The sequence below is a fragment of the Rhododendron vialii genome, chromosome 7a, assembly GCF_030253575.1.
Source record: "Rhododendron vialii isolate Sample 1 chromosome 7a, ASM3025357v1".
Classification (NCBI taxonomy): domain Eukaryota; kingdom Viridiplantae; phylum Streptophyta; class Magnoliopsida; order Ericales; family Ericaceae; genus Rhododendron; species Rhododendron vialii.
Genome location: NC_080563.1, coordinates 16560265 through 16588143, shown reverse-complemented (window position 1 = coordinate 16588143; position 27879 = coordinate 16560265). Strand labels below are relative to the sequence as shown.

Sequence of the window (27879 nt, the reverse complement as noted above, 5' to 3'; positions counted from 1 at the left end):
TAGTCAGGCATCACCGAGTAATGATATCTTACCACTCTTCAATGGGGTCGCTCCCCAACCGACTGGCAAAAATACCATTGAATGACATTATCGCTCAAAAGTGCACAAGTTGAAAGAGAAATGAAATGAAAATGGTCCATCTCTTGGAGCGAAGAAATGAGCTTTCGGACAAAAATGCATGTATTGGATGGTCAACGAAATATTTGAATTGTTGCTTTGAACTGTTTTATAATGTGGGGTATTTCTATGGTCAAACTTGTAACTTTTGTATACGTTTCTCACCCGAGATTCGGCTTATGGAAACATTTTTCCAATTTTTCAGGTTAAGGTAGATAGCAAGTTGTGGACTGAATGGAGTGCTAGAATAACTGTGGAGAATCATGTGTAGTATAATGGTTTGTAATTATTATACTTGTACACCTAGAAGGTCTGGGATTATGTTATTTATTCTACGCTTCCGCATACTTTGCTTATATGGTTTAAAATGACGCCGTTGTTAGAAATCCCTAAACTAGAATATGAGCAAGCCTTTGGCAGCTTAACACCCGCGTGGCCGGTCACGACTTTCAGGGTCGGTTTTGGGTTATGACAGTATGGGTCATTGACCTCATAACTAATGGGTTCTAAATGAATCAATGACCTATTAAAGACTCAACCCACTTACAACTTACTCAATTTGGCCCAAACTTGTCCATTTGACACCCCTAATTATATGGATTGTTAACCAATCAAAACAAAGGTCAAGTCAAGAAAGGAACACTTCTACTGATTTGTCCATCATATTGAACCAATATGACAAATGACAATCTCAAACAAATTCAAAGGAAATTATCTATCTTCTAGTTTTCTAGTCTAGAATTATGGAGCGATTGAACCGAAAACCCACCACTGAACGTTGCTAAAGAGGTCTCTAGGGTATCTGACCAAACGACTCGAGTTGGTCATCAGGTCATGTGGAAATGATAGCAATAGAGAATTGAATTGCTCGAGTGGCCAGCAAAAACTTAGGCTTAGATATCATGTTAAGTTTGACCGTTGACGGCAAGTCTATTTGACGATTTCTTGACAAGGTATTTTGTTTGTACCCAAAAATAACCGTTTAATAAAAATTTGCCACGTTGCGGTTACTTGGTAACAAATACTATTGAGCAAAGCACCTGATTGAAATAAATTTAAGTTCAGGTCTCTTTGTAACATTTGGTGCAAAGTTCAAATGCCATTTTAAAATTTTCCCGGTTTTGAGAGTAGTAAAGATACAAGTACAAATCGAACATGATGCACAGCAGCCGCACACAGATTGCTTTTGCGCCCGTCTCGGATCCCGCAAAGATGATCGGAGCCGCTCATTTTGTTCAAAATATGTTGTTTAGGGTCCCTGTAAAAAATCACCTCAATCCGATATCAAGAAGAGTGTTTACGAATCATCCAACTTTGCTTCAAAATTTAGCCAACTTTGCTTCAAAATTTAGCCTATATTTTGAAGCAAAGTTGGATGATTCGTAAACTCCCTTCTTGATATCAGATTGAGGTGATTTTTTACAGACATCCTAAACAATGTATTTTGAACAAAATGGGCGGCTCCGATCATCTTTGCAGGACCCGAAACGGGCGCAAAAACGATCTGTGCGCGGCTGCTGTGTATCATGTGCTGTACCCGAAGCAGCGTTCGAGAGAGAGAGAACGGTTTTGGTAAAAGAAGCCCAGTGGAAAGGACTAAAGTGCAAGGGTAAAATAGGGATTTCACCTAACAAAAGACAGAAATTGGAGCGCCTGGGGTAAAACTTGAACCGCCAATATCATTCTCCATCACATACATAGCTTGTTTGATACAGAAGAGTAAAGCAAGGAGGGGCTGATGCAGAGAGATATATAATAAGAAAGAGAGTTATTTCTAGGACATTAAACAACGTTCCTACAAGCATGATACAGTTAAGAATCATTCGGCCTAACCATATTCCCGCCCTTGTTCCCCTGCCCCGAGAAATACATTTCTAATCTTGTGCAGTTCCGCAAGGACGTCTCTAGCATTTATTCTCTCATTGGGCCGTGCAGCTCAACATAAAACACCAATTTGAAGGATTGAGACAAGGCAAACTTCAAGGGTAATATGGTCATTTCAGTGTACCTGAGTATTTTAGTCATTTTAAATTTTAATGGATAAGTAATCGGTTTAATGGGCGGGGCGGGTTTAATTTTAAATAAATGGGTTGCGTTGGGTATGAGACATTGACCTTATAACTAATGAGTTCTAAATGGGTCAATGAACTATTAGAGACTCAACCCACTTACAACTTACTTAATTTGATTCAAACCTGTCCATTTGACACCCCTAGTTATATGGATTGTTAACCAACCAAAACAAAGGTCAAGTCAAGAAATGAACACTTCTACTGATTTGTCCATTCAATTGAACCAGTATGCCAAATGACAATCGCAAACAAATTCAAAGGAAATTATCTATCTTCTAGTTTTCTAGTCTAGAATTATAGAGCGATAGAACCGAAAACCCACCACTGAACGTTGCTAAAGAGGTCTCTAGGGTATCTGACCAAACGACATGTGGAACTAATAGGAATAAAGAATTGAATTGCTCAAGTGGCCAGCAAAAACTTAGGCTTAGATATCATGTCAAGTTTGAAGGCAAGTCTATTTGATGATTTCTCTACAAGGTATTTTGTTTGTAACTAAAAATGACCGTCCAATAAAAATTTGCCATGTTGCGGTTACTTGGTAACAAATACTATTGAGCAAAGGACCTGATTTTTTCCTATGCCAACACTACAAGAAAAAATGGCTTTCTCGGCGTTTTATAAACGCTGGTAAAAGTGAAATAAACGCCGGCAAAAGTCTTCCCGGCATTTTTCCCGGCGTTTTGGGTAAACGCCGCGACTGCCGGGCTCGGGAATACTATACAGCGTTTGGTAAAAGCCGGGAAGGAACCCGGCGTTTTTCCCGCATAAACGCCGGTAATAGTTTTCCGGTGACCGGAGCTAGTGACTTTTACTGGGGTTTGTTAAAAACACCGGGAAAAGTTTTCCGGCTACAATCCATACTGCCACCGGCGAGGGAAATCCCAGCGTTTACTAAACGCCGGGAATAGTTTATTTTTTTTTAATAAAAAAAATATTGATACCATTTTCACCCGTTTACTATTATTTTCACCCGTTCGTAATTCATCACGATCAACATAACAAACATATAAGTAACAAATACACACATACAAACAATCCATAATATCACACAAATCTGCCTCTCATATTTCTGAATGAAAAATACATTGTCCAATATCAAACCGCATACAATGTCTCGTAATTATACCTTGAGAGTACACTACTCAACAAATAAAAAGATAGAGCTTTCCGAATTCTTCTTGTACTGATGAGGTCTTTCTGCTAGTGAACTTGTGCACCGTTCTCACGACGTTGTACATACAAGAAAGCCAAGTCATGGACGGGCTTGGGATTCAAGTGCTGCAATTTCTTTGACAACCTGAGCTTTGTCCAACTCGAATTGTTCATCTTCTGCATCATAACAAACTACTAATACTTCAGAGATTCTGCCAAGAATCCTAATGAGAACAGTGGCCGCAAATGGAAATTTTCATAGTCATTCAAAACATTGGTCCCAATATTTCTTGACAAATGCATATTGAAGAAATTGAAATCACAGAGAGACAAGATGCATATTGAATTCAACTCACACACAAAAAAAAAAAACGATGCATGTATAGATATTATGCAAGTGTAAGATTTGTTAGCAACTGGATTCAGAAAAACGATGCATGTATAGATACTCCAGAAATATAATCCCTTTAATGTCGTAATCAAAAGAACTCCAGAAAATACTGTAGACCTTACCCTCTTAGAGCAGATAATAGTACCTGAAATCTTTTCAAAACAATTGTCAAGATATTCGGCGCCTCGTTGTATGCCCAACTGCTTCCGTGCATATGCAGCACACCTGAAACCATTGTGTCCTGTATTCCACCAACTTCTACTTCACAATAAGCAAATTTAAGAGAGGAATAAACTGCAGTTCTATTATTACGAACAATGGTTCACAAAACATACTGGACTCGTCTGCAATTTGTCCCTTCTTCTCCATTTCTGAACATAGCAGCTCTCTTGACACCTTCATCATTGATTTTGGTGATTTAGACATTTTGGTCCCACGAGGATGTCCATCACTTTTTCCTATGCCAAAGTGGTACGTGGGTCTAGCTGGTGTGTCTAAATGGCAGTGAAGTCATGTGTAGTGCACTCCATGGTGGGACACTTCGCAACACTTGGGTAAAAAATCCTGTGTTTGATTTCAAGCACTTGGAGGTAGTGCACCATCATCCCTATAGTTTCTGGAACATCAGGAGAAGTTATAATAGACAGGATCATTTCAAAAACAAACACATTTTATTGGTACAAAGAGAAAGCATTGCGTACAGTGAAAAGGATTTGAATGGGTTTTTTTTTTCTTTTTTGAAACGGCAAAATTTTATTTGAATGTTAGTGGCAATACCATGAAACAAGAGAATCAGCTCCTTTAATTTACATTCCTCATCCCTCCATCCTTTTATTTTTTGTGTTCGTTCCAGGCCCACGTCTATAATTTAAACCGTTCATCTCATAGGATCCATAATAAAGAATATGATTGCGGAAAGTTACATTAATTCAGATATTGATTGGTAATTTTATTTTGTGAAGTGGTGTGAATATATTATTGTGCCGTGAATTTTACATTATGAGATGGAACTTGTTCGATAGCCAATCAATTAGAATTTTCGCAGTCATATTCTTCGTTGCAGGTTTTACGAAGCTTATCTCATTTGGAAAATTGATTAATAAGACAACTTGATCCAGGGGTCAAGTCAAGATATTGTTAAGCCTCCTGTCTCAAGTGTGTGGCCATGCAATGCCCAGGTTAAAATCTCTTTCTATGGGTGGCTCACCTATTAGATAAAGGCTATCGGGTCTGCTAATACTGTAATACACATAGAGAGAGACGGTTAGATACTTCATATTCCCCATGTGCGATTTATTTTGTTTGGCAATTTGAAGACTGTTTCCAGGATTTTCATATTTACATCCGTTTCGTCCCTATATAATTAATTGATGATTTCATTCTAGTGGATAGTTTGAAATAATTCTTTACAGCACATAGGGGGATGGACTTGTTTAATATATATGCATAATGCATGCACAAACTTATGTGTCGATACAATCCATCCGCCAGGGGTGTAAGTGTAGGGCTGTTAAATGAATCAAACAGCTTGAGTTCAGCTCGAGTTTGACTTGAATTTTGGCTTGTTCAAATTTGTTTATAAAAATATAAGCCAAGCTCAATCACATTTTCTTTTGTTTATGAATTCAAGTCAAACTTGAACATACTCAATAGGCTAGCTCGTGAATAAAAGAGTCATTCTGTAAATAATAAACATATAGGGATACGTTAATAAATATTCCAAAATATGATATATGAGTTATGTTCAATATAGATATGTCACAAGTTTTATATAGTACTATTGCATCAAAAAGAAAACCTCCTACGTGAGATATAGATATTTAGGGCTACATTAAATCGTATACAATCATTCCATGGAGCAATTATTGAGTAAATTTGGGGCTGCTATCACATTCTTCTAGCTAGGATTTTCTCAGCAAAGATTAAAGAGTTAAGTGGTAACATACTTCATCTTCCCTGCTTCCATTTTAACTATAAGTAGCTTGCTTTTTCTAGGTAATTGTTCTTCTTGAAAGCTTGAAACTTCATGAGCCTAAACTCATGCTTGCAAGCTCGAGATTGGCTTGTATATTTTACAAGCCAAGTCAAGCTTCTCACAAGCACAAAACTAATTGTGCAAGCCAAGCTTGCACAAATATTAGCCCCAAAAAGCTCTCAAGCTCAGGCCAAGCTTGAACACTGGTTACATGGAGTCAAGCCAAGCCCGAACAATACTATGTTTGGCTTGTTTGGCTCAATTAGCACCTCTTTGTAAGTGAAGTTTTCCCTTCAATTTACCGAAATGCATCAAAATTGCAGATCATATAATGTGCACAAATATGAACGCAAATTGAATTTTCACATTCATGTTCTTCGTTCCATGTTCTCAGAAGCTGCTCTCGCTTGGAAAATTGATTAAGCACTCATCCAGGGGTCAAGTTAAGATATCTCTTTCTAGGGGCTCACCAACTGACTAAAGACGACTTGACTTGCTATTAGATCTTGCGCTGGCTTGGTTTCTTTTTTAAATATTCTAGTTGTTACTCCATCTGTTACATACTATTGGTCCTCCACGAAAAAACGTGTAATGGTTAATTTTTAAAATTTTCTGACATCAAATTAAAAATCTCAATTAGTCTTTTAATTAGGTGTCAAGAAATTTTTAAAATTTATGCACGAAAATAATTTATTTATTTTCTTAAAATTTTGCATCTTTCCGCAGAGGACCAACATGGGATGGAGGGAGTATTTTTTAGGTTTCTTATATTTAATGAGTCTTCACAAGAGAGTTGAAAAAGTAAAAAGATTTGTGAACCAAAATTTTAAAAAAGTCTTATCTATATTTTTGGTCCTTGTAAAATTATCTAATTTCAAAATTGTCACGATATATATCCTTACGTGTCAATTTCTTCCTTATATTTTCTGAAGAACTACAATGTTGCATTTTCCATTAACTCGTTAAAAGAAGAAACTGTTGACTGATGTGGCAATGACGTGGAAAATAACCTCTTCTTCATCACCATCACCCATGCATCACCCCCGCTCCCACTCTTTCTCTCTCAAGCACACTATAGGTCAGCCCAATCACAACACCCATTATTAAGCAACCCTTTCTCCATGTTTCTATATTCCATATATGAAACTGTTGGAACTTTGGTGTGTATTTGTAAAACACATTGTGCATGTTTTCTCTAGTCCCACATTGCTAAATCACAAAACTTCTATCCACTTTAAATGACTTTGCACACAAATGAGTTTGTGAATAAAGACCCAAGGAGAGGTCTCCCGCGCTCAGGAAAATGGGCGGCAATTTGAAAAACTGATTCGGAAACTAGTTAACCGGGTGCGCGTCACGGGTTATTCGCGCAGGGGGGGGTGCAAATCCGGGATTTGAGCCTCGCGCACGTACTAGTAAAGCCCACGTTAATTCTGAAACACGTTTTTGGTTACAGAATATTTTCAGTCAATCAAAATCCTTTTCCAAATGGGAAGTTCTGGCTGATAAATATTTTCAGTCAATCAAAATCCTTTTCCAAATGGGAAGTTCTGGCTGATTAACGGATTGATTGAATAAAAAACGTGTGATAAATCAAAGGAATTTGATTTGAGCAAATTAAGGAAAACATTTAGAAACCGTGTGCTAAATTAATGCAATTCGTTTTGATTTGATTCCAAAAATCAAGCCCTGCCCTCACCTATAAATACAGCACTTCGGAATTGGTTTCAAATACAGAAAAAAATGACTTTCTCTTCCTCCCCTAAAATGTTTTCTGAGTTCGAGCTTTAGGTACAATTGTGTGTTTTGTTTCAGTTTTTCTTCCGTGCAGAGAAAGCTGAGCAGAAGTGCTGAATTCTGGGCTGTTTTATCCTGGGGACGGCGGGGCATTGACGAACTGCTTGCACAAACTGGGTAGAGCCACGAAACATCTTAAAGAAAGCGACCTAGTCCGCGACTCAACCCAGCCGTCGTTCTTCATTTTGGTATTCTATTTTTCAATAGCAGATTCCGAGGTAATATGTTCTTGTTTTTTCGAGCAGTCACTACAACAATTTTAAGACGTTTCAATCTGCCATGGATTCTGAAAACAAGATCTCCGTTACCACTACTGATATCAACAAACCTTTTCGATTTGAGGGGCTGCATTTTAAACGTTGGAAGCAAAAGATGTTTTTCTTTCTGACTACTCAAAAACTTGCTGCATACTGTGATTCGACTAAACATGTTGCTGCGAATCCACCTACTACTGAAAACACCAAAGAAATTTCAAAATGGACCAATGAAGATTTTTTGTGCAAGAACTATATTCTGAATGCTTTGACTGATGAGCTTTACGATTATTATTCCACCTTTGACACTGCTAAAGAACTTTGGGATGCCCTCCAGAAAAAGTATGACACCGAAGAGGCTGGGACTAAGAAATATGTTGTTCATCGTTACTTGAAGTTTTCAATGATTGATGAAAAATCCGTGGTTTCCCAGGCTCACGATTTACAGAAAATTGCTCATGAAATTCTTACTGAGGGCATGTCTATTTGTGAACAATTTCAGTTTGCTGTTCTTATTGATAAACTGCCTCCTAGTTGGAAAGACTTTAAAAAAGATCTCCGTCATAAGTCAAAAGATTTTTCAATGGAAAATTTGATTGTTCGGCTCCGAATTGAGGAGGAGGCACGGAAACAGGATCAGAAGGATGAGGTTCTCTTTGTTGCAAACAAAAAGAACCACAGTTCGGCTGTGCTCAAACCGAAAGGAGGAATTACGAAGCCAAATCAGAACTAGAACCGGAACGGAAAACCAAATCAGAACAAGAAGTTACCCCCTTCTGGAGGCCAGGCTCGAAACACGGACTCTGTCCAATTTGTGTGTTACAATTGTAACAAGCCTGGCCATATGGCAAGAAATTGCAAGAACCCCAAGCGTCGCGCTCCACAGGCGAACCTGGTGGATGGAGAACCACTAGTGGCTATGATATCAGAGGTTAATCTGATAAGTGGTTCAGAAGGGTGGTGGATAGACACTGGCGCTTCTCGCCATGTCTGTTATGATCGCTCCTTGTTCAAAAGGTATTCTGAGGCTGATGATAAGAAAGTGTTGTTGGGAGACTCCCACACCACTAAGGTTCTTGGTACTGGTGAGGTTGATCTCAAGTTCACTTCTGGAAGGACTGTCACTCTGAAGGAAGTCTTGCACACTCCAGAAATGAGGAAGAATCTTGTATTCGGGTACCTCCTCAATAAGACCGGATTTATTCAGACTATAGGATCAGATCAGTATACTCTTACTAAAAATGGAATGTTTGTTGGAAAGGGTTATGCATCTGATGGCATGTTTAAGCTTACTATTGATATGATTAAAATTGCATCTTCTTCTTACATTGTTTGTTCTGTTAATATGTGGCATGCTAGGCTTTGTCATGTTAACAAGAAACTGGTTAAGAATATGAGCAACTTAGGTTTTATTCCTAATATCTCCTTAAATGATTTTGAAAAATGTGAATCATGTAGCAAGGCTAAGATCACAAAGAAGCCTCATAAATCAACTTTTAAGGAGACTGAACTGTTAGATTTGATTCATACCGATATGTGTGAATTAGATGGAGTTCTCACTAGAAATGCACATCGATACTTTATCACGTTTATTGATGATCATTCAAACTATACCTCTGTTTACTTGATGAAGCATAAGAGTGAAGCATTTGATATGTTTAAAATCTTTCTTAATGAGGTCGAAAACCAGTTCCAAAGAAAGATTAAAAGACTCCGTAGTGATAGAGGCACTGAGTATGATTCAAATGAATTCATTGCTTTTTATAAATCTACTGGTATTATTCATGAGAAAACTGCTCCATACTCACCTGAAATGAATGGAAAGACAGAACGCAAGAATCGAACTTTATGTGAACTCGTAGTTGCGATAATTCTTAGTTCTGGTGCAGCTTCACATTGGTGGGGTGAAATTTTATTGACTGTATGTTATGTGCTGAATAGAGATCCTAATTCTAAGTCTCTAATTTCACCTTATGAATTGTGGAAAAACAAAAAGCCCAATGTGTCATATTTTAAAGTTTGGGGCTGTTTAGCATATGTTCGTATTCCCGACCCGAAAAGGTCAAAACTTGCGAGTAGAGCTTATGAATGCGTTTTTATTGGTTATGCTGTGAATAGTAAAGCATATAAATTCTTCGATATTAACAATAAGGTGATCGTAGAATCTATAGATGCTGATTTTTTCGAAGAAAAGTTCCCTTTTAAATCTAGAAATAGTGGGGGTGCTGAATCTAGTAGTAATGTGCCTAGATTAGAAGAACCTAGAAACGAAAACTCTAGGGACACTAAGATTGAACCAAGGAGAAGCAAGAGAGCTCGAATCGCTAAGGACTTTGGTCCTGACTTTGCATTCTCTTTAGAAGAGGACCCCACTACTGTTAATGAGGCATTGACTTCCCCAGACGCTGATTTTTGGCAAGAAGCCATAAATGATGAAATGGACTCGTTGGAGTCCAATAGAACTTGGGAATTAGTAGACCTTCCACAGGGCTGCAAAGCAATAGGCTGCAAATGGGTGCTTAAAAAGAAATTGAAACCTGATGGTTCTGTGGATAAATATAAAGCTAGACTCGTAGCTAAGGGATATAGGCAAAGGGAGAACATAGATTTTTTCGATACCTACTCTCCTGTGACTAGGATTACTTCTATCCGAGTCTTGATTGCCATAGCTGCTGTTCATAACTTAGTTGTACATCAAATGGATGTTAAAACTGCTTTTTTAAATGGAGACTTAGAAGAAGAGATTTATATGGATCAACCCGAGGGTTTTGTTGTCCATGGTCAAGAACACAAGGTGTGTAGACTAGTTAAATCTCTTTATGGCCTTAAACAAGCTCCAAAGCAGTGGCATGAAAAGTTTGACAGTCTAGTTGTTTCAAATGGTTTCATAGTCAATGAGAGTGATAAATGCATATATTACAAGTCTGATAATCATACATGCACCATTATCTGTCTATATGTGGATGACCTTCTGATATTTGGCTCTAGCTTATCTGTCGTGAATGAAACCAAATTATTGCTTAGCTAAAATTTTGACATGAAGGATTTGGGTGAGGCTAGTGTAATCCTTAGAGTTAAAGTTACTAAATCTGCAAATGAAATTTCTCTTGATCAGTCACATTATATTGAAAAGATCTTGAAGAAATACAATTACTTTGACTGTAAACCTGCTTGCACTCCTTTTGATCCTAGTATTAAATTGTTTAAGAACACTGGAGATAGTGTTAGACAATCTGAGTATGCTAGCATTATTGGTAGTCTTTGTTATGCTTGTGATTGTACGAGACCAGATATTGCTTGTGCAGTGGGGGTATTATGCAGGTTTACTAGCAGGCCAGGAATGGAGCATTGGTTTGCTATTGAGAGGCTCATGCGGTATCTGAAAAGAACCATGAACCTTGGATTACACTATCAGAAGTTTCCCGCTGTTCGAGAGGGATACAGTGATGCCGATTGGAACACCCTTTCGGATGACTCCAAAGCAACTAGTGGGTATGTGTTCAACATAGCAGGAGGTGCAGTCTCTTGGAAGTCCAAGAAAAACAAACAATTTTGGCACAATCCACTATGGAGTCTGAGATGATAGCACTGGCTGTGGCTAGTGAAGAGGCAGCTTGGTTGAGAAACCTCATGTCAGAAATTCCCTTATGGGAAAAACCGATACCGACCATACTAATCCATTGCGATAGTACCGCGGCTATTGCAAAAGTTCAGAACCGTTTTTTCAACGGTAAGAAACGACAAATACGTCGTAAACATAGCACAGTTAGAAATTTTCTTTCTAATGGAGCTGTTAGAGTGGATTATGTACGGTCAGCAGAGAACCTGGCTGATCCTTTGACGAAAGGATTAGCTCGAGAGAAGGTGTGGAACACCTCGAAAGGGATGGGGCTAAAGCCCATTGAGAAATGAGTCATTTGTGATGGATACCCAACCTATAGACTGGAGATCCCAAGAAATAGGTTCAAAGGGAAAAACAAGTCACATGGTGATATGGTAAGAATCATGCTGTAAGGAGTTTCACTCCAAGTCCATCCCTAAGAAGCATGACATCCTGTAGCGAAAGAGGTTGTGTTATTTTAACATTTAATGAGTTCTATATCTCTATGTGGAGTGGAGTACCTAGATTACAAGAGTACTCTCGATAGACTCACCTATATGAATGTTGAAGTGTGGCCGCTTCTCGGGAGAATTTGGGCAAATTCTTTAGGTCATTCATTAAACTGGGATATAAGCACATGGCCGTAAAGTGCTAGCTTTAAACATTACACATTAGTAGAGTTGTGTGTGTAGTGCTCTCAGACTTAGAGTTCAAGATCACAAGTAACTCTAGTTACTATCTGAAGCACTATCACTATGTAAGGGTTCAAGTTGAAAGACACCTTTACTTATGCACAGCTTTATACCTTTGCTCGAATATTTTGTTTTAAAAAATACAAGTGAGGGATTGTTGGAACTTTGGTGTGTATTTGTAAAACACATTGTGCATGTTTTCTCTAGTCCCACATTGCTAAATCACAAAACTTCTATCCACTTTAAATGACTTTGCACACAAATGAGTTTGTGAATAAAGACCCAAGGAGAGGTCTCGCGCGCTCAGGAAAATGGGCGGCAATTTGAAAAACTGATTCGGAAACTAGTTAACCGGGTGCGCGTCACGGGTTATTCGCGCAGGGGGGGTGCAAATCCGAGATTTGAGCCTCGCGCACGTACTAGTAAAGCCCACGTTAATTCTGAAACACGTTTTTGGTTACAGAATATTTTCAGTCAATCAAAATCCTTTTCCAAATGGGAAGTTCTGACTGATTAACGGATTGATTGAATAAAAAACGTGTGATAAATCAAAGGAATTTGATTTGAGCAGATTAAGGAAAACGTTTAGAAACCGTGTGCTAAATTAACGCAATTCGTTTTGATTTGATTCCAAAAATCAAGCCCTGCCCTCACCTATAAATATAGCACTTCAGAATTGGTTTCAAATACAGAAAAAAACGACTCTCTCTTCCTCCCCTAAAATGTTTTCTGAGTTCGAGCTTTAGGTACAATTGTGTGTTTTGTTTCGGTTTTTCTTCCGTGCAGAGAAAGCTGAGCAGAAGTGCTGAATTCTGGGCTGTTTTGTACTGGGGACGGCGGAGCATTAACGAACTGCTTGCACAAACTGGGCAGAGCCGCGAAACGTCTTAAAGAAAGCGACCTAGTCCACGACTCAACCCAGCCGTCGTTCTTCATTTTGGTATTCTATTTTTCAATAGCAAATTCCGAGGTAATACGTTCTTGTTTTTTCGAGCAGTCACTACAACAGAAACCTCTCAAAAACCCTAGTCCACCACCACCTCTATCACTCCATCTCTTTGTTCTATGACATCCCAGCATAATTAAACCCACAACAATCTCACAATTGTTGAATGACTCCGCAAGTAAGAATTATCATAATCAGGGATGGATTTAGTAATACAGCCTAGTGGGGGCATCTGTTAATCATAATGGCAAAAGTTCATTTTTTTTAGTCAACCATGGTAAGATCGTACAAAATTAAAGCATGCATTACGAACTACAAAAGTTTATAACCCGTACTTTAAATTAAATTAGGTAAAAATGAGCACAAAATCTCATACAAAAATTTTAAAATATGTTTTAAATAAACGTCGACAAGTTTTAGAATAATCAAGCTAGTTTTGTTAATGACTTTATTTTAAAAGAGAATCAAGAAAGAATAGTTCTAAACAGACAAACAGCTCGTAAAACAACAAATATAAATACACCATATTGCAAAATTCAGGCATAAAATTAATTCTATATGTGTATTTTCGAGATATATGCAAGCATGTATATTTATATATTAGCACACTTTCATAATTATGCTAATTTATACAAAATATATTTTAAAAATATTTTAATTTCGAGTGAGGGCACGCATTCACGCAGGGGCACGTGCCCCCCTTTGAATCCGTCCCCGGTCATAATGGAGAAGGTAGATACCGCTGCTCAAATGTTTTCTGGAAGCAATAGTCCAACGTATCTGTTTCTTGGATCGCCTTATGAGGTTCCTTAGATTTCTGAGCTTAGTATCGCCGAAAATCAATTTTTGAGATTTCAACATCTCTCTCTCTCTCAGGTTTTGAGGGCATTTCTGAGATTTACAAATTTTGGTAATGTGAAAGCCGGATAAAATTTGGACACCTCAAGAGGTGTCTACTTACCCCTCTCCAGTACATATATCCGAGAAGCATAACCAAAACAAACACCGGATATATTTAACTTGGACATGTATATTCTTCTAATTCCCAATTCATTCACAATATATGCTAGTATGAGTAGAAATAAACTTCATATGAACGCTCTACAATCTATTTGGTCATGACATTCGACCAAATGTAGACCTGTGTGAATGTGATTCCAAAATCGTGAAGACCAGGTTGATGTATTACCCCAAAAAAGAGAGGAAAAAAAATAATATCTTCACGGAAATTTGTGGAATTGGTAAAACTTTCCATGACGTACTAAGTTGCTAACATGGACATGGAAAATAATAGCACAAGACAAGATTATGGCAATTTCCACAACTATTATTAAATCAAAACCCTCTGCATTATTTCTCAACTGCGAAAATGCAAAGAACAAACTTTTTGGTACCATAAAGAGTGGGGCGGGGAAATTAGCGAGATAGCACAACAATTCTTTTGACAAAAACTTCTTCTCCTGTTTTCTTGTCTGATGATGATAAAGACTTGTAAGTCAAGTGGATGTCGTGAAATGTATATACTGGTAAATGAAGACTGTTAGGCCATCCACAGTGGTATAATCAAAAAATGATAACCAAAAGTTGACACATCAGCTTTTGATTATTCACTTAAGAGGTTGCTAAGCTTAATAATGTTAAGTTTCACTATGGTCACTTCTAGTCCATAATCAAAATATGGGGTCCACTACAATTTCATTCTCTCTCCCCCTTGTTTTCCGTCATTCACTTCTCTCCATTTACGTTTTTTATGAGTTAAAATATAATGATTCACTCTCTTAATTTTGAAAAAAAAATCGGTAACTTCCTTCCCTCCTATTATGATTTTTTCCTTTTTTTTTTTTTTGGGTGGGTAGTAGAAACAGGAAAGAAGAGTGAAACACCTTAATCCGGCGACGATGGATTGAATTGTAGATGATCGAGAGATATGAGTTTCACTTTTGGAGGAAAAGAAAGAAAAATAGTTTGCCGGCGAAGTGAAAAAGATATAGAGTAGCGAAAAAGCTTGGCTACAAAAAAATTTTATTCTTCAATTTTATTTTTTTAACCAAAAAAAAAAAAAAAGAGTGGGCGAAGAAGGAAAGAAGAAAATACTAGTTGAAACACGTGTGTATACAAATTTTGGAACTAGTTAACTTGTGTGGTATAGGATCCACAAATTTGATTATTGAAAAAAGGTTGTTAGTTTTGGTTATCCAAAGCCCAAAATTTGATTATTTCTAAGGATGTTGCTAAGTTTGATTATACCATTGTGAGTAATCTTTTGCACCAACATTGTTAACTTTAAAAACAATTGGCATTTAATTATACCACTGTAGATGACCTTAGGTCTCCCACAAATCATATTTAAATGGATAATTTGATAGTATCATAAAACATTATGAATGAATCTATATTATAAAACAGAGCGGTTTTTGTTTAAAATGTCTAAACATATAAATGAAAGTAACTTCTATAGCTGTTAAATCATTTCATGTCATAATTTATAACCATCAAATCATTACTTTTTTAAAAGATACAAAGAATATTCTTTTAATAAATTTATCCCTCTCTATACTCACTTTTAGGTAATATATATCTATGTAAAATAATGTTACCTTATATAATCAAATAGAAAAATATCTTAAAATAATAACTGATGTTTTGTGGAGATTACAACTATTTTGTAGAGCAATCGGACGTGTCAAAAGGCACAGACATTCGCTAGTGTTTACATAATCTTGCTCAAAATTACGAGGAATATGAATTGTACATTTGAGCCATCATTGTAGTAAGTGAAACTTTTGTTGTGTGAATAGTGAAAAAGAGCTATTCTACTCTCTTTCTCTTGCATTGCCAAGTCCAATGACAAGACAACAAAACTGACCCGTACAGAACTGACTTGGAACAGAAAAGTCCCTCAGCTTTCACTCAAATTTAATGTCTCATAAGTACCAGAGCTTAAGAAAACTTTAATTAAACTACTGAAATTGTTGGAAGATTCTTCAATTACACCCCAACATCAAATTTTGGTCTTTTGGCTTTTTCCCGGGGTTTGCTGACTCGGCTATTTTTCGGACCCATAATAACTATTTTCTATCCATAATCCGAACCAGAATTGCCACACACAGCTCATCTTTTTTCTCTCTCCAACACCTTCATCACCATTAATCTTTTTCCAAATACAGAAAGTTAACCGGTTGCTCATCTAGGTATGCTTTGGTCTTTCCTGTTATCAGAAATTGAGAATATTGCTCTCTTTTTTCTTGGTTAATCTGATTGTTGCAACTTTTTTTAATATAAACAGATGACAGATGCTCTTAGTAATTGTCTAGAAAAGAAGCCAAAAACACTTTTTTCCGAAATACAAACGACACACCCATTAATGCACAAATACTCGAAGTAGACCCATGGCAAGCAGAACTTACGCGAAACAACCCAGTGTGTATCCACTTTAAGAATAACTTATTTCCTAATTGTGCCAAATATATGTCTATTTTTACTCTTGTTCATGTTTTTTTTTTTTGGGTAAGTAAAGATCCTATTCGACATCAAAAAGGAGGAACAACTAACAGGAGCATACCCCTGAAACAATACAAGGGAGCAAAACAAGTGAGTTAGGCTAAGACCTTACTTTAGGGACAAAGCCTTGCAACATAGAAAACAACTAAACAAAGCTAAGCCATCTAGCTAGACAAATGAGCCATAGAAAACACATTACAAGGAATAGTCTTTTCGGTCGTGGTTATAAAATTTAATGTGTTTATGTATATGCATACATTCTCGTCTTCTTCTCAGAATTAGTAAATAACAATATTTATATTAGAGACTATATCTTTTGTTTAGTGTAAAAAAAATACATGTGATTCGAACCCCCACTGAATACAAATCTTGTATTCGCCATTGGTCCTGAGACCCGATGGCATTGAGTAAATAATCTCAGTATTGGAAAATATGAAGCCAATACCACAAGGGGTCAAGTCAAGAAATTCATTTGGGTTTTTTTTTTTAAACACTGGCAATTCATTTCATTACAAACACCCAAAGGCAAAAGAATTTTCATCACAATAAACAAGAAAGGAATGAACCAAAACTACTAAATCTAAGGCTCCATTTGTTTCGATGTAAAATATTTTTTATGTAAAATATTTTTTCAAAAAGCAAACTTCAAACTTTTATTTTTCCGTGTTTGGTTGGCACTTGAAAAATACCTCCAAAAAGTGGACAAAATAGTGTAGAGAGAGGGGGCCGGGACTTAAACGGTGGAAAGATCTAAGAATATTGGAATTGAATGTGGGTCACGATCGAGAAAATTGAGCAGTGAGAACTGCAGTAGAAGGTAGTGGGTCTATTTTGGAAAATAAACTTATGGAAGATTTGAGAGTAAGTCATTTTCATCTAATTAATGGAATTTTCTCATTTTTTACACAACCAAACATTGGAAAATAGGTAAAATATTTTACACCCAAACAAACGGAGCCTAAGACATGGGCTACTGCGAAAAACACACCAGGCTAATAGGCTCAAAGATACACTGCTAAAAAAAACCAACACTAGGTGTCGGCATAAGAATCCCGTCCGTGACTAAGCAGCAGAGGATCCTAACGGAACTCCAGGTCAAACCATAAACGAGTAGCACACATGAAATCATCAATCAGAAGCAGAAACCGAAATTCATTTGCTTTTGAACATGCCACTTGACTTACTTTTTAGGCATTGGTGTCAAGACAAGCAGACTTGACTCCATTTCTGGCCATGCGTCATTTTGGCATCGGCTTCACTTCACAATATTGAAGTTTTGAGTTATTATTGACTGTTTCCGGAGAACTAATATATTTTCTATTACATTACACTGATAGTCGGTATTTGATCTGCTGATATGGTAATTTGGAGGAGTGGTGCGGATACGGTAAGTGCAACATTAAGGGGGAAAATACACTAAAATCGACTTTAGAGGAGGTTGTTCAAAAGATCTAAGTTTTGTTGAATATCACGGAACACGATGCTTTTGACAAAGCACAATGAAAAGAAAATGAATTCATATAGCCGATTCAATTGATTGGGGCGAAAGGCATGGGTTTGGTTTGGTTTGGTTAGTCGAATCCAGTCAATCAATCAAAACAAAGGTCAAGTCAAGAAAGGAACAGTTCTACTGATAGTCCATTCAATTGGACCGGTGTGGCAAATGACAACCTCAAACAAATTACAAGCAAATTATCTATCTTCAAGTCTTCTTAGAACGATGGAACCGAAAACCCACCATTGAATTGTTGAGGAGGTCTCTAGAGTATATGACCAAACAACTCGATTTGATCATGTGGACAGACTTAATCTTTAGTCGTGACCAAATTCGGCTCACAGAACATATTTTAGTTTCTGAGGCATCTAATTTAAGATCTTCGCGTGTTAATTTGCAAGCCATCTAAATAATGTAAAACCCATTGGCAAAAAGGATTTGAGACTTCTGAAACATGCACTAGAGAATTGAATTGCTCAAGTGGCCAACAAAAACATAGGCTCAGCTATCATGTTAAGTTTGACAGCAGGTCTAATTGACGGTTTCTTGACAAGGTATTTAAATAAAATTTTGTTATGTTCAGGTGCTTAAGAAACATTTGAGTGAAAATTCAGGAGTATTTTTTAAAATTTTCGCTCTAATAACAGATAATGTGGAATCATTCTTAGCAGCATAGAGGAGGACGGATTCCATCGTGGCTATTTGGCACTCGGGCCACATTGGCGAAACAATAGATCTAAGGTTTACCAAAAAAAAGAAACAATAGATCTAATCCCTGTCATGTATCCCTATTTCCCTTCGAGTGAAACAATGTATTATTGATTTAAACATTGAAACTTTAATTTGATGAAAGGAGAATAAATTATACACAATTACATTATCGCAGTTGGATGCCCTAAAAATTCCAACACCAGGAGAAGCTATAGACATGATTTTAGTTCACAATCATTTCAAAGACAAAAACATTTTATTGATAGAAAGAGAAGGCATTGCATACAGTGAAAGAAACCACAAAACCACTTTTATCACCTACATGCTTGCTTGTTGCAGAATAAAGCAAGGAGGGGGCTGATGGAGAGAGATAAGAGAGTTATTTCTAGAACACATCAATGATAGTGAAGATAATCCAATGCAGAGGCCACATCAATGGCGATATTTACACGTTGAATGAGGTTCAAGCTCGCAGTTCTCTGTTGCTCATGAAGACTTCCTGGGTATAACCAGTTATCTAAGCTCCCGTTTTCCATGAATTCGAAAACGAAAGCCTTGAAATCATTGCGCTTAAAATCGGTGCTTGAGCAAGATGTGATTATCTTGACGAGATTGCGATGGCGAATGTTCTTGAGCGCTTCACATTCTACTTGGAAACTCTTATTCCCTCCACGTTCATGAAGTTTCAATACCTTCACAGCAACTGTTTGTCCAGTAGAGTTGAGAATCCCTTTGTAAACAAAACCATATTCTCCCTCACCTATCAAGTTGTTGGAAGAGAACCCATTTGTTGCTTGGTGAAGTTCTGCATAAGATAGTTTCGGGAACTTGCTTTGGAAAGGATTGGCCGAAGAAGTTTCTCGTCTCGATCTTTTGATTCGAAAAATAATTGTTGCGACACAGAGTATCATCGCAACAATAAATGACATTGTGATTACAGGGATTATCACTTTATTGTTGAGAGGTCCTTTCTTTTTCTGCAATTCTTTTGCTGGACATGCAGGAAGTAGTAGTTCTTCAACTCCTCCGCACAGCTTGCTATTTCCGACAACTGAAAAGGCACTAATATTCTTGAACAATCCATTGTTTGGAACTTCACCTTCGAACATGTTGTATGACAGGTTGAGACTTTGAGATGAAGTCAACTCTCCTAAAATCTCAGGAATTTGTCCAGACAAGTTATTGCGAGACAGATCTACGAATTGAATACCTTTCAGTTGATTGAGGGATTCGAGAATATTGCCTTCAAAATGATTTCCCGCAAGGGAAAGGAATTCCAACACTTGGAAACTGCTAAGAGTTTCTGGAATACCTCCTGATAATTTGTTTTCTGATAAGTCCAGCTTTCCGAGAATTCTCAAGTTACCGATTTGCGTTGGCATCGGTCCTGTTAGTTGATTACCATCTAGGAAGAGACCAATAGCTAGGGATGAAAGCCCGAAGATTTGCCCAGGTATCGTTCCGGTGAGGTTATTGAACGAGAGATCAAGTCCCAGAAGACGGTTAAAATTCCCCAAGGAATAAGGTATCCTTTCCTCTAGCTTATTTTCAGCAAGGACAAGGATGCTTAGCTGGCTAAGGTTTCTAATGGAGGATGGGATTTTTTCAGAGAGGTTATTTCTCTGCATGAAAATTTGTTCCAACTAGGTGAATTTTCCAATAGATTCAGGAATACTGCCGCTAAGCATGTTCTCACGTACTGAGAAAATCTATAAGTTCATAAGGCTCCCAATCCCAACAGGTATGCTTCCAGATATATAGTTATCTCGAAGATACAAATTACTTAGAAAGTTTGAGAGATTTGCAATGGAATGGAGCAACAGACCTCTAAAGTTATTTGTATCTAAACTCAACACTCCTAGATTGGAACAGTTGGAAAGCGTATTGATAATATTAGTCAATTCATTCCCGCTATTAGTTTCAAGTAGATTTTCACGTGCCGCGAAAAATTCAAGATTATTAAGGTCTCCCAGACTTTTTGGTATTGGCCCGTTAATTGAATTCAATGCAATATCGATTCTGAAAAGTCTAGAAGCGTTGCCTATCGACGATGGAACCTATGGAAATGGTTAGAACCAATACAAACCTCTTGTAGCTTTGGAAGAGCCAAACCGAAATCTGGGGCAAGGCTTCCATGCAATTGGTTCACGGCTAGAGAAACTAATCTGAGTGACGACATGTTGTAAAGCTTGGTAGGAACCATACCAGTCAAGTTGTTAAAAGACAGCTGAAGAAATTGTAATTTGAAAAGTCGTCCAAGTTTGAAAGGAATGCTTCCGATTAGCTTGTTGGCCGCCAAAGAAAGCATAGACAGTGCAGAGAGATTTCCGATTGAGGCTGGTATCGATCCTCTGAAATTGTTTTGGGCAAGTCCTAGTCGTGTGAGACTAGGTAGAGAGCTCACCACAACAGGTATTTCGCCTCCTAGGTTGTTACCATTTAGGTTTATGTGGAGGCTTCGATCATGACCTCGGTAATATAACCGAACCATCATTAACCGAGGCCTCATATCAGTACGGGCCTGCCTATATCCTTCTGTTTACTCGCTCGGCGTCAAGTCTCCTGTTGACACTTCGGTTAATTACCGAAGTGTGGATTCCGTTAGGGTCTCTTGGCAGAATGAAGCATAGCAGGAGGAGACCAAGAGCGACATGTGGCGGAAAGGATCATCTGGGTCAGGTCTGCCCATGTGCTTCGTAACCGTCCTATCCGGTGCGTCATCTATGACGTCACCCGAGGCGGTTACCTAAGCGTGACCTCCACGCACTAGCTTGGAGCCCAAGTTAACCTATGTCTATAAATACAAAGGGATACTCATCTTTGAGAGGTATGCCATCTTTCCCTAACCCTAGACCTAAAAACAACTCTCCTTACATCTAACTTGATCGTCGGAGGGTCATTAGGCTATTCCAGCCTTAGTGACTTGTTGCAGGTTGAGCGGCGGAGGAACAGAGCAGCGGAAGAGAAGTTCTAGTTCAGGCCAAGGTCCCTCCTCCTAAATCGAACCCTTACAGTTTATTTCTTTGATGTTCGACCAACGAGTCATATTGGCTGGTAATTCACCTTCGAAAGAATTTTGAGTAAGAATAAGTTGTTGTAGGCGAAACAACCTTACGATTTCTTCGGGGATCGTGCCATGGAAGTTGTTGGCGCCAAGATCAATCTTCCTAAGGAAGGTAAGGTTCCCTATTTGAGGTGATAGAGAACTCCGCCGATGCTGACAACCGCACGTGACACCTTCCCACTTGCAGAAGTGGATAGAACTATTCCATGAGCTGAAAATGAGGAAAGGATCTCCTGGTATAAGATCCTTAATTGCCAGTAAAGCTTGACGGTCTGTCTCATTTGACATGGGAAAAGCAGTGGTGCTACTTGTGACCACAGTGAAAAATGTTAAAACCAAACAGAGGATAGACATGTTACTTCCTAGCCTACGAATTAATGGAAACATTATTTTGGTGCGAAAAAAAAATATCGAGGGGAAAAGATGGTGATGAGCTTCTACCCAAATGACATTCAAGATATATAGAGAGAGGCTGCATAGAAACAGTGATGCAGACGCTTCCTCTTGAGGATCAGCACCTTTACGTATATACCTCATCCCTTCCTACTTTTATTTTATGGGTTTGTTATGGGCCCACAACAATAATTTGTACCGCTCATCTCATAGAATCCATCATGAAGAATAAAGCTGTTGAAAATTAGTTTGATCAGATAGCGATAGTGGTGTGAACAAGTTGCATTTTATTTTGTGAAATAGTCTGTTTCTAAGTTCAAACTAAATTTGGTGTGAATTTGCCGGACATTTTGCAGACATGTTCTTCGTTCCAAGTTCTCTGAGAAGAACTGTTTGGATCATACTTGTGGACTTGCTTTGGGTGCACTAAATTGGAGTTTAAAGGGGAACGGACGGATCAGGGATGTAGAGAAGCTGATGTCACTTTGGAAAAATGCTTGAGCCAAGTCAAGTAATTGTTGTGTCCTGTCTCATGTGTGTGGCCATGCCATGCCCAGGTTTCATTATCACTTTATTGTCATGGAAAAATCTCTTTATAGGGTTGGCTCACCTATTTTTTGAATAAACGTTTGGTAAAAGATTATCGATGACTTGACTGGCTATTAGGTCTTCCACTAGCTCGGTTTCGCATAAACTTTCTAATTTATTATTTACTTTCTCATATTTGATGAGTCCTGTAGACACCCCAATTCGGACTTTCAGATTAGTTTACTTTCGGTTTTTGATTCCCCGATGATAAAACGGATCAAGAACACTCCGAGAATGTCGAGTGTTTGAGTTTTGAGTGTTTGACACCCTTTTGAACCTAACCAAGCCTAAGCCAATTAAAAACGCTAGAACTCTACTGACACACGCTGATTGAGAACCAGCGCGCGTGGATCAAACTTGACAGGTGTTGTTCAATGGTCAAAGCTTAACCGTTGACCACGCGTGGATAGGTTTGACTCGCGTGCACCAATCGAAGATCTGAGCGCGCCGGTCAAAGCCTGTCCCCATCACCTTTATGGGTTGGGAAGCTTAACCACCAAGTAACACAAAGCCAGCCTCGTGGACTGGCTGAGCTCCTCTCTTTGCCACCATATCTACCACCTCTCCTCCTATATATACCCCTCATGGTTCTTCCATTAAAGGGGTTCCCAAAAAAAATATTCGAAGGGTTACCAATTTTAAGTCCAAAGAAGGGTTACAAAAATTCACATCTTGAGTGATACCAACTTCACTTGCAAACCTTAGTACCAAGCACCAAGCCACCTTGTTTCCTTGCTACCACCACTCAACAATCCTCAAACACCTCAATCAAGTCTCAAACCTCAAAGCTCAATCATCCGTTCAAACTCAATCTAGGTATAGCATACGTACTGTTTACTGTTCTGATCCTTGAGGGGGGCGGGCAGGGTTAAGGCTGGTAATCAATATCATGCCTTGGCTCTAAAGCTGACAAGGTTTCAAAAAAACCGTTGTGGTAAGAACTATTGCGCATCGGTCCCATGTACGCTCGCGCTATTCCGTGGCTGCACGCGAGGATTTGCGTGGGGATCGGTGTCTTACTGTTTTATGTTTTTCATTGTATATAGATCACTGTAAGCATGACAACAACCAGTTTACTGCTTTCTTTTGTTAAAATTGTTAGTTTTAGTTCAATATGCATATCTGCCGTTATGGAGTACCCTTGAGAGTTTTCTGGACATGTCCTAGAACCCAGGTCATGTAAAACCAAGCACTGGTTAGGTGGCTTACACCCGCGCACGCAGGTTATCCTCTGGCCAGTGGCTGGCCTTACATGGGTAACTTGGCCTTAGGCCACTATTTTTTCCCCCACACTATTTATGGGATTGTTAATTTGTAGGGCTTTTCAGCCTTTAAACTGTACATTATAATTGCCTGAACTGTTTGGTTTGTCCTGGGTGTGCATTAGTCCTTCTAGAGCTCAAAGGGTTTGAAAATAAGAGTTGTGAGTTTAAACCTATTGGCGCATGCAGATTTGGGTATGATGCGCGCGGGTCTAGTCAGCATGCAGTGACTTGATCAGTACATACTAGTTTCTTCCTGCGCACGATACTCCAAAACAAGGGCCTTTCAGTCTGTTTAAACTCTCACAGCAGTCTTGTCACGCCCTGGATTTTCAACATAATAATAATAGCATTTCCAACAAAAGTCCAACGTTATAATACATCATAATACCCCAAAATATTTTTCATAATTCATGCGAGAGAATAAAATCAAGTTTGAATAGAGTTACAATATTGACACCTTGGCCCAATTTTCAGAATTAGTCAAAAGAGGATAAGTTTAGCGATTACATGATTCCCAAAGTCAAAAGCGTTCAAATGAAGTTACAATTGCATCTTTCAAAAGGGAGTATACAAAGATGCTAGAACAACTCCTGATTGTCGGCTTTCAAAAGATACGATGTAAAAGATGCACTTCATGCACTCCAAAATCAATGCCCTTGAGGTGTACCTGAAAATGATGATAGGTTGAGCTACACTAGCCCAGTAGAGAAATCGGCGCTACGTTTATATGAATTGAGTAAAGTGTAATGAATGAATGAGGACACAATTCACTGAGTCGCCAACAAGAAAGTTTAAACCGAATAAGGAGTTTAATGCCCAATCAATACCATTTCTACCCACGTTCCATCTTTTACCTATGACTTTACGAACTTAACGAAACAACCCAACACGTGGAATCGCTACTCGTCTATTTCTATTTCTATCGAAGTACCACTACATCAGGCATTTTAAATGTATCATACATCTCATTTCCGTATCCTTGCCATACGATTTTAATCTGAGCATTCGGGACCTCGCACTATCCCCTACTGAGCATTTGGGACCTCGCACTATTCCCACTTCATCTTACGCAATCTCATGTTCAGGCCTATAGACCTCACACCATCGGCTTATACCAACAAGTACCAAACATGTAACAAAAGTTCAATAAATGAAACCTGAAGGACTAACTATCCCAAGTCGGCACCCATCTCATTCGTAATTATCACTATTAACCACTCATCATTTATAAACTATTTCACATAATAACCAATACAAGTCCGCTAACGCTATTAATTTAACAGATTGTACAAAAACCAAGTGTTTCGAGTTTCTCAACTCTGATTGCAAGCCCATTTTGGTCCACCAAACCTCAGAATCCGAAAGCAAGTATTCAAACAAAGTTGTAGAGGATCGAATCAGCTGTCCAACGCAATTTGAATCGAATCTAACCGACATCGCATGAAAGAGTTATGCCCAAAATACGAACTGCTGTCAGGGAACAAAAACAACACATCCAGATCTGGAATACAGATTGGAGAATGGACGTTTCTGGGTATAATTTATGAGTATGAATTTCTGTTCATATTTTTCCTAGATAGTAGACTCAAACACGGAACTTTTGGCGCAAGAATCAACCAAAATGGAGCTTTGTAGAGTCCTAGGGAATTTCTGCAAGATCTGCAAAAAAAACTTGAACCAGTCCGGCCAGGAGCAGAAAAGTGACGAAAATAAGGGATTTTCAAGGCCAAATCCCAAACAATCAACAAAAGTAAAATCAATCACAATATCCACACATCACACTAACTCAAAAACACATAAAAGTAGTTAGATTTCCCTACCTCAAAGATCGAAAGCACAAGCTCAAGCTCAATCGAACTCTAGGGCTTCAAATTCGAAATCCACCGAGATACACCCCTTCCAAGCTTAATCAACGCAACTCACACGTCGGGGAAGTTAGAACACGGCATAGAGAGGTTGGGTTTCCATGGGTTTGAGCTATGGATGCAAGACCCAAGAGAGAGAGAGAGGGAGAGGGTGCGTCGGACGGAGAGAGAGAGATCTGTCGTGTGTGAGAAGAGAGGGTGAGGAAAATGATTGTGTGGCTCTCACACACCCATATATATATACTCATGTACTTTTGCATTACACTAACACCCCTAACTTTCAAGTTCTATCACATTCAACCCATATCACATATTCACATAACATTTCATATTATCCCATAATTCTAACTTTTATTAGAATATTAAAATTGTTGAAATAAATAAAATAAAATAAAAATACGGGTCTCTACAAGTCTATTTTCATCCTATACTAACTGCTTTCGCATCCATGCTATCTATCACATCATGCAAATCGTGTTACAGTCTTAATCCCCGTTAAACTGTTCTCCGCCCCTAAATGGCTAAAGAATCGATTAATCAAATAGAATCGCAAATATTTTCGCAAATGCCTAAGTAGAGACCGATCTCCAGATTGGGTGAGAGGGGTGCCTTAAAACCCTTTCCCTCTCGTAACCTGGCTCTCAAACCCAGATATGGTTATGACGGACTGACGCCTTTACCTTTTTCAAATCAAAACAGCGCAGCGAGCTTTTCAAGTTCGGTTTCTTGGGTGTCAGACCTTCAAACCCAAGTGGCAACTCTGAATCGAGCGCTCGTTCCGCTTAGTGCTCCCTCGATCTGGCTCTAAAAGAAACAGAATCCGCTTTTTTTAGGGCACGTTGCCCACAAGTCTTCACGAGAGAGTTGAAGTAAAAAAGACAAGGAACCAAATTCTCAAAAAGTTTCCCGGTAAAATAAAATAAGCCAAGATTTTCAGCTTATTTTTGGCTTAGTTTCTTTCTGACTTTTTATATGTTGCTCTCTTAGCTCTCTAGTCTTCTATAGCACTAGAGTCTTTCTGAAACTTGAGTCTGGCCATAGTATCGTGGAATTGCCCAAACAGTATCATAATAGTTAGCGAAATGGCAAACCAAGACTGAATTAGGCTTCACAAATCAAACAGATAGTCCCTAGTCCAGCGGCCCTCAGTCCATCCCTGCCATGATTTAGGAATCAGCTTGCTCGTCTAAGTACGCTCGTCTAAAGCAGCATTTTGCTTTTTGGTGCTTTCAACCGTTGCAACTTCTTTAATTTGAATTTGTTAATAAACAGATAAAGGATGCTAAGAACCTAAAATACTCATCTGAAATACGCGCAACACACTTTTAAATGTACAAATAGTCGCAGTAGACCCATGTCAAGCAGGACCTGAGCAAAACAACCCAGTTTGTATCCACCTTAAGAAGGGAGAACTTATTTCCTGTCAGTGTCCAAAAATATGTCTATTTTCACTCTTATACAGAACAATATGAACAGATATAGGTACGGCGACTATCAATGACAACATCTTAATATACTAATACTACACGCCACCATTTTCAGGGCCTAATCATCTTAATATACTATTTTTTTTTTTTGAACGGCAAAAAAGGGATATTAATACTAGTACTACACACCATTCTCTCGTTTGGCACTGCAACAGAATGGGAAAGTCCAATTTGAGGGACTGATACAAGGCAAACCTCCAGCCCAGCAGTCTTTGTGGTAGTCTTTTGCCTGGTCTGATTGGCTACTCTTCCTCTTCTAATAAAATTCGGGGATCAAGTGTCACGACCCAAAACCTACCTTGAAAGTCGTGACCGGCCAAATGGGTGTTAAGATGCCGAAGGCCTGCTCATATTCTAGTTTCGGGATTTCTCACATTATTGTCATTATAAACCATATAAGCAATGTATGCGGAAGCGTAGAATACATAACATAATTCCAGAGTTTCTAGGTGTACAAGTATAATAATTACAAACCATGCATTAGACTGCACATGATTCACCACGGTTATT

The 27879-nt window shown here is 38.4% G+C and overlaps 3 protein-coding genes and 1 long non-coding RNA gene across 6 annotated transcripts; 1 reads left to right on the top strand and 3 right to left on the bottom strand.

Annotated features, from left to right (window-relative positions):
- Positions 1-3236: 3236 nt before the first annotated feature.
- On the bottom strand, positions 3237-4185 carry LOC131333792 (uncharacterized). Of its 3 annotated transcripts, none has more exons than XM_058368548.1 (3): positions 4071-4185; positions 3881-3993; positions 3237-3521 (listed from the first exon to the last, which is right to left on the bottom strand). In XM_058368548.1, the coding sequence occupies exons 1-3, from the start codon at positions 4159-4161 to the stop codon at positions 3393-3395; spliced, it is 333 nt and encodes a 110-aa protein (XP_058224531.1). In that variant the 5' UTR covers positions 4162-4185; the 3' UTR covers positions 3237-3392. The 3 variants fall into 3 exon arrangements, with proteins under 3 accessions (XP_058224531.1, XP_058224532.1, XP_058224533.1); XM_058368549.1 differs by having other exon boundaries at positions 3881-3990; XM_058368550.1 differs by having other exon boundaries at positions 3881-3976.
- A 3601-nt stretch (positions 4186-7786) lies between these two features.
- On the top strand, positions 7787-8494 carry LOC131332709 (uncharacterized). The gene has a single exon (XM_058367003.1). It carries the CDS (start codon positions 7787-7789, stop codon positions 8492-8494), a length of 708 nt encoding a protein of 235 aa, XP_058222986.1.
- Positions 8495-19102: 10608 nt separating this feature from the next.
- LOC131332708 (putative receptor-like protein kinase At3g47110) lies at positions 19103-21216 on the bottom strand. The gene is made up of 2 exons (XM_058367002.1): positions 20794-21216; positions 19103-20329 (listed from the first exon to the last, which is right to left on the bottom strand). Exons 1-2 carry the CDS (start codon positions 21214-21216, stop codon positions 19103-19105), a joined length of 1650 nt encoding a protein of 549 aa, XP_058222985.1.
- A 3186-nt stretch (positions 21217-24402) lies between these two features.
- On the bottom strand, positions 24403-26094 carry LOC131333793 (uncharacterized). The gene is made up of 2 exons (XR_009201912.1): positions 25838-26094; positions 24403-24684 (listed from the first exon to the last, which is right to left on the bottom strand). It is a non-coding gene; the product is annotated as an uncharacterized LOC131333793 (long non-coding RNA).
- Between the last annotated feature and the right edge of the window lie 1785 nt (positions 26095-27879).